The 8018-nt window shown below is 22.6% G+C and overlaps 1 protein-coding gene across 2 annotated transcripts in view; it reads right to left on the bottom strand.

Annotated features, from left to right (window-relative positions):
- Nucleotides 1-4694: 4694 nt before the first annotated feature.
- Nucleotides 4695-8018, bottom strand: part of LOC102676632 (calpain-D-like) — a 7295-nt gene continuing 3971 nt past the window's right edge. The window contains exons 5-11 of one of the 2 annotated variants that reach the window (XM_006610162.2): nt 7335-7727; nt 6939-7240; nt 6807-6843; nt 6412-6737; nt 5987-6329; nt 5627-5805; nt 4695-5556 (exon numbers count right to left, since the gene is read on the bottom strand). In XM_006610162.2, coding sequence (XP_006610225.1) covers nt 5376-5556; nt 5627-5805; nt 5987-6329; nt 6412-6737; nt 6807-6843; nt 6939-7240; nt 7335-7727 — 1761 coding nt within the window. In that variant the 3' untranslated portion in view covers nt 4695-5375. The remainder of the gene's footprint in view (nt 5557-5626; nt 5806-5986; nt 6330-6411; nt 6738-6806; nt 6844-6938; nt 7241-7334; nt 7728-8018) is intronic. The other variant, XR_420944.2, reaches the window with a different exon arrangement.

The raw sequence follows: 8018 nt of genomic DNA, 5'->3' as shown, positions 1-8018 counted from the left end.
TTTATTAATTTGTTAATTATTATATGTTTTTAATAAATAAATAACAAATAATATTATTATTAATAATTATTTATTATATTTATATAAAACAAATATCATATATTAATTATATATAATATAATAGCTAATAAGTCAATAGAAAATAAATAAGTTATAATATTAAATAATAAAAATTAATAAGAAATTATAAATTATATAATATATAATTTTAAGATTAAATAACGAATTATTTCTAGATAATATTTCGATTTATTATTAAATGTATCTCTACTACTATATTATATAAATCAGGGGACAATACAATGTCTTTATTATTTTATAAAGTAATAAATGTCTTCTTTGTATGCGACAAAGTTCTAATAATTATACATTTTATCTATAGGAAATGGGATCAATTCAACAAAGTTTGCCAAATCGGTACACAGACTATCACAAAGTTCATTGCTGGTTCGGGTTCGTACATGGGCGTTTCTAAAATGATCACAGTCATATAGACAAAAAGAATGCGTGTAAAAACAGTTTTTTTTTTTAATAATAAACTTTGTTTTTAATATCTTTAGGAATTATTTAAACTTCTCTTTACCTTTAATAATTTAATAATTTTAAATGTTATTTGCATTCATATTTTTTGAATGTGTATTTCAGTCTCATTTAAAATGAAAAAAAAAATAATTTAACGCTTGTATACAATTTAGAATACACCCGGTACGTAATATCGTACGGAGTACGAATTATTTAATAATTATAAAATGACATCGCAATATTATATACTCTGTAATTACAAGTATAATGACATACGGTATTTTTAAAAATTTTTTTTTTGCATTAAGAATATATTTCTAGGTACTTTGCGATGACGTGTATCCTACATCTTTTGCTCAATTCGTATAAATATTACTAATGTTGTGCTAAAATAAATAAATAATATAAAATAAATAAATAAGATAATTTATAAAAAATCAATAAATTATTCATTGACTTTAAATCTTTCATTCAATGTTGAAATATTAACGATAATTCATAAAATATTCAATAAATTATTTTACTTCTCAAAGTTTATACTCTTTGCAAATAAAAAATGTATTTATGTTTTTCATATTACTATCATTTCTTTATAATCTCAATATATTATTAATTTTGTTATATGTATTTAATTTTCTTTTTTCGGCTCAAGCATTATTTTAACAAAAATGTGTAAGCATATGCAAAATAACTTACGTGTACCATAAGCGATATATAACTTAATCAGCTTCATTCATTCTTAATATAATAAATAATTCATTTTATGTACAAATTGAATATTTTTTATAATGCTCAAATCCACAAAGACAGTTTCCTAAAATACCAAACTCTTTTATTTGTTCGCCGTAGCATTTTGCATTCTCAATCACAAACGCTGCTTTCAGAATAATGATATTATTTCATGTTTCCAAAACTTTTTAAAAGTTTTAACAATTAAAATGCAAACATTAAATATTTATCTCATATCAATTATTTTGATAGTACCGTCGGACTCTCAAGTGTTATATTCTAAAGTGGAAATATTATTTATAATATAATTTTTTCAGTAATTATATGATATTTAAAATAGAATATTTTTCTTTGAGAAAAAGTACTATAATGTTATATAGTGACAACGGAATGGGCTTCTATAAAATCATTGTTGATTAAATATTCGTTATAATATTTTTTATGTTTTGGTATGGCACAGGATTATTTTTAACTTTTTTAATTATGCAGATGCAAGTTATGTTTGAAAAATAAAAGATAAAAAAAAAATATAAGAATTAGATATTATATTTAATTGCATGCTTTCTTTAGCTTTTGTATGTACAGATGAGACTTATTCTGAACAATAATATAAAATAATTAATTTCAAATTCTTACTATTTAGAATATAGCAGTCGAATCTGTTGATTCAAATTAAAATTATTATAATAATAAAAATTATTCTCTATTTTTCTTATATTTTTTTAAGAAAATGTATAATTATAAAAATTTTTACATTATTTTATCTGTAAATTAAGGCCATTTTATACAGAAAGTATTGCAAATAGAATATTTTTATAAGACTAATCATTTAAATGATTAATTCATACCTTTTATATCTAAAATTTAGATAAATTTTAGATATTGTTTTAATGTAGAAAAAATGATTTATGCTAATAAATTGATATTATGCTAATACATTATAATGTATTATGCTAAATACATTGTTCTTTTAAAATTTTTATATTAATAACAAATTGGCTTAAGATTATCACATAGTGTTTGAAAAGGATTTTAATATTTTTAAAAGCAATATAGTTTAATAAAAATAAATAACAATTCTTAAAATTATTAGGCCATATTTAAAATTAAATCTATTTCTCAAAAGTTACAGAATAAAAATAATCTTTTTCTATTATTTTATAGAAAAAACAATATTTTAAATATAATTTATAGTAATTTATAGTATATTATAGTAGTATATTTAAATTTAAATCTTATAATAATAAAAATCAAATGTAATATATATAAAATATAAACATATATATATTTAATCCAAATATTCAGAAACTTTTATTGAATAATTAAGAAATATAATTAAATGTAAAAAATATTTTATTTGAAAAAATATATAAATGATTTAATTAAAAAAAAAAAAAATTATTACCAATAAGTCTCATAATACTTATATTCATAATTATTTTTTCTATGCATTTGAATTAAGTAAATGCATTTATAATAAATATTTTGTACTATTATTGAAATAATGTTTGTGTACCTTTTCATTCATCAATATTTTAACTGTCATTTTAATGACCAAAAATGTCATTAGCTGATCACAGCATTAAATATTGTCACATCACCATATTCAATATATATAGAAAATATTAGATAAATTTTCAATCAGATCCAACTGCCATCAAAACAACATTTCAGTGCCAATTTCATTATTATCTGAAGAACATGGAACATGGCAGTTTTATGTTAAAGCCAAAGCATTGAGTTTTCCATATATAAAACTGGATGTTAGCTGGTTTATGATACATAATGTCAGTAAAGATCAAGTATATTTTTTGATTTTGATACAAATAAGTATGAAAGAAAATTCATATAAACTTGTATCTGCAAATGCTTATCTTATTAATTATACTTTGTAGAGAATATTAATAAATATTATATTACATTTTTAAATAAATATTAAAATTAATTAAAATAATATTAATTTTTAAGTAAATATTTCAATAATAATTCTTTTATATATATAAATAAATTTTATATATATAAACGAATTTAAATAAGTATTTATTTTAATTAAATTTTTTTCGAAAATTGATTTCTTTTAGAAATTATTATCTTAACTATGAATGCTATTTACGCATACAAAAATAGTTCTTTTACAATATAAATTTAAAAGAATTTTTTAATACATAAATACAAATAAAGTTGTTTAAATATTTAAAAGATATATTTTAAAATCGATTTGATTATTCAAATAATTCAATTTGATTTACTTTAATGTATTAAAATAACTCGAAAAGAATTAATTTAAATAGATTAAACAATTTAAATATTTAAACAACTTAAATTAAAATAACAAATATTAATGTTTTTTTTCGAGCAACTCTTAAATACTCGATTAATGAAATATTTGAATTGATTTAATAAAATCAAGCGATTCAAATTTCAGTTGTTCAAATATTTCGAATACTCATAGTTTTAGATACAAGATTATACAAACTTTTTCATTGTGTTTTTATAATCAATGAAAAAAAATCTCGATTTTTATTAATTCTGAATAATATACATAAAAAAGAAATTTACGAATAAGCCGATATATTCACATTTGATACATATAATAAATATATTTAAAATTATTATTTGGAACAGCATTAATAATAATTAAAATTTTTAATTTTATTTTTTTTAATATAAAATTTTAATATTAAATTAAAATACTAATGTGATAATTTAAATAAAAATATCATTTCATGCCAATGATAGAAAAATAATATATATACATATCAATAAAAAAAAAGATATATATAATATTTATTCATTTGTTTAGCAATTTTGTTGACTAAAAAAGGGAATGTAATGTAAAATTATAATTTCTTTTTTTACATAAGATCATAATTTGATAAATGTATTTTTTTAAATTAGAAAAAATTATTTATATATTTTACTTTTCATAATTATTTGTAGATAAAATACATATGTATATATATAAAAATAAAACAAATCTATATGTATAAAAAAAATTTATAAACGATTGCCGCGTAGATGGCTGTTCCGATGTCATGATTACAAAATGTACAAGACTTATAAAATTGACTAACTCGTTAACTGCCACGCTTGTGTATGTATAAAGTTTAAGATATGTTTTATAAGTTAACTCAATATAAAATACATATAACAATTAGTAATAATAATTTTGCTAATAATTTACTAAAAGATTTTTAACAACAATGAAGTACATCGCACAGAATGGCAGTGAACGTGTCATATTGTAAAACTTTCAAGAAAAATTTTTGGTTCCTGTAATTATGTGTTATGTACATTTTTAGCATAAGTATTCCATCCAATTACAAGATAGAAACAACAAAAGTTTAAATCAGATAAAAGTTTTACAATATAACCAATATTCAAAAATTCTCACTTAAATGATTAATAACATTTTCATGCATAATATGCGATATATATTTTTTTAAGTGAGAGTTCTGAACATGGGCCTGGGTATTTGAAAATAGGATTGTGAGATACAAAAATCAAAAAAAATTTCGACACATAATTATACTCTAAGCAATTCCAAAAAGAGTGTATATGATTTTCATACGTTATTAATGATCATTACTTATTTCATTTAATATATTATTACTGTATAACTTTTACGCTTTGTTATTTTTTATGGTGCTTATATGTTATGTTGAGAAAATAATTTTTTTTTATATAACAAGCAATGTGTTTAATTTGTTCTTCCATAAATATTTAATTTGCCTTAAGTCTTCTTTGTAGATCAATGGTTCCCATAGAAATGCGCGCAAGTTTTAAAGTATATCCATTTTCATTAATAACGAATAATTTCTATCTAATTAAAAGAAAAAAAATTTCTAACCACTGATCTCAGAATCATATTATTAATGATTAATTATTGTATTATATCCAATAGTGAGCTTGTCATAATGCTAAAAATTTTCGTACAACATGAATAGCTAGAAAGCAAAAAATGTGTTATAGCTTCGGTACCAATATTTTTTCTGTACCAAAAACTTTCTAGCTTGCTTTGGTTTTAGTAAATTTTTAGATATCACGAATATATAATAAATCTCTTACTTGACAAACGAGATAAATTTAAACATTGCCCTATTTATTATAAACCACTCATTTGTTCACGTAATTAAACGAGGACTATGTAAACCTTCAACTTGAGTGTCAATTTGTGGACAATGTTGAGTATCTGGCGGACCCCAATCATGCAAGTTTCCACTGTTTGCTAATCTGTGCGTAAGTCGATGTGCTATTGAAAAACCTCCACTACCTTCCAATTGTGTTAAAACTATAATGACTTGTCTATAATAAAATTATTAAATTAATGATGTAGATATCAATTTCAAAAGAAGAATTAAAAAATCTAATTTACCTGTGAAGCGGGGGAACACTATCGGCAGTTCTGAGTTGTCCTCTTGTGGATACAACATTATAGCTTTCATGGCAGTCACATTTTACATGAATCCATTTATTTACATGACGATTTTCTACCATTACTACAAGTCCAGCCCAACCTTTAGTTAAGTAATAAGCAGTCATTCCTTCTCTTCCCTATAAATAAACATATTATTAATTACAGAATTATTTTAGTAATTATTTTATATAATTACTAATATATAAATATATTTTAATATAAATATATATAATGTATTAATATTAATACATAATAAAATATAATATAATGTATTAAACATTTCTATAATGATCATACAAGTTATAGAAATATTCTTACTTCATGTCGCTGTCCTTTTGTTAGAGTTAAACTTATTATAGCATCAGCTAAGACAAATGCTGGTGGAGAAATTTGTTCAACTAATAGTCTTTTTGAACTATGAATGGCAAGAACGTATTCAGGATAGCTAGAAGTATCTTCCATTCCTGTATGCCAATGATTAAAGGCCAAACATACAACAATATATAAATCCCTTTCTAGCATTTTATGACATCCAACAAATCCACGTACTTGTCGTTTACTATGTTCTACTAATCTTCCTACTTCTGGTGCTGCTGGCGAACGTGTACGAAAAACAACTACACACAAGTCCAATTGAGAACGTTGTGATTTTTCAGAATTCCTAAATATGTATATAATATCTTATAATTTAATATAATTACACATAAATTATATTATATATAAAATGAAATAATAATATTTACCTCTGTCCTTCTTGAAATAATGTAAATTCTGTTTCAGTCGGCTCTAGTACCGTTAAAAGTACACATGATAAATGTCTGAGAGATGATAAAGGTGGAAGTGTTCCGCGCAATCTAACTTCACTCCATCCAACTCTAGTTTTACAAATATCAATACAATCAAAATATTTTAATACATCATCAAAAGAAATCCAGAAAACACCATCAGAAGCACCATGTGGCATAAGCATTTCTCGTAATTGCGATGTCCAGATAGGACTATCATCAGACCAATCACCCTTCCAACTGTAGTGACCCCATGGATTACGTAATCTCAATAATCGTATTCCCTATTAAGTATATTATTGAAAAATATATCTTATGTTTAAAGTTTTTAATTAAACTTGTATATCTTTTACCTGTACATCTCGTACATCAAGAACAGAATAAGCATGCCTAAAAAAATTATATGTATATTTGTATATATATATATCATATATATTTTAAAAACTAATCAAATATAGTATAAATTTTTTTTTAACATTTTCTACCTTGGTCTTAAACCTTTACGTTGATATTCTTCCTCATCAACTTTCATGTTACCACCTCCACAACTAGCACCCATTAAAAACATAGCTTGCCTTGAAGATAAAAGTTGTGCCCATATTAAATCCTTATCAAGTTCATCTTCACTTGGCAAAGCAGATGGTTGTAAAGGCACACTCTCACAGGGAGCACCTGTAAGTGTTGCTAAACCTTCTATTGCACGTCCTGATACTAAAGCTTCATAGCAACCATGAATTTTAGCCACTGCTTTTTCAATTAATGGCACCCAAAGTTGTTTTCTTTTTGCCTATATTTTATTAAAATTATAATAATTAAAAAAATAAGATTTATTATTTATGTTTAAATACTGATTTAAATACCAATAATATTAAGATATAAACCTGAGAGTATACTAGATGGCCTCTTTTATCACAGGGTAATAAGTCATCAACAAGCACTGTGGTCCATTTTCCATCTTTACATAGTCTTACTTGATAAGCTCCTTCTGGGCAGGTTTCTCTCATTACTAAAACTCTCTTTACAAGTTCATCACTTTCAGCTAAAACAGCTAAAGCTGACAGTAACCAACAATTTCCTAATACACCTTGTGAAATATCAGAAGGTAAAGGTTTTCTAAAAACAGCCCAAGGCAGTTTAGAATCAACTGTAGAATCAACATTAATTTGATGAGGCCTTCTCCATTGAACAACATGGTTATCTTTTGTTTCAGCTGGATTGTAATATAGAGATTTTGGAGCTGGTGGAAATGAATCATCAACAAAAGGTTCATTCGTCTATAAAATAAATAAATTAATTATTACTAAAAATATTTCACTTTTTAGAGAATTTTAGATTTTTCTTTTATTAACTTTGTTTTATTTACATGTTTTATTTATATATTAATATATATTTGTAGAATGTAATCTATTTTTTTTATCAATAATTAAATAATTTCCTAATAATTTTAATTCTTTTTATTAATAATTCAATTATTATTTTCGAGAAAATATAATATATACATATAATATTTAATATAAAGTTATATAAAGTAAATATTTTATTAAGTAAAAAAATATTATATAAAG

The sequence above is a fragment of the Apis dorsata genome, unplaced genomic scaffold, assembly GCF_000469605.1.
Source record: "Apis dorsata unplaced genomic scaffold, Apis dorsata 1.3 scaffold_70, whole genome shotgun sequence".
NCBI lineage: Eukaryota > Metazoa > Arthropoda > Insecta > Hymenoptera > Apidae > Apis > Apis dorsata.
The sequence above is the reverse complement of the archived record's forward strand: the minus strand, read 5'-3'. Positions and strand labels throughout refer to the sequence as shown.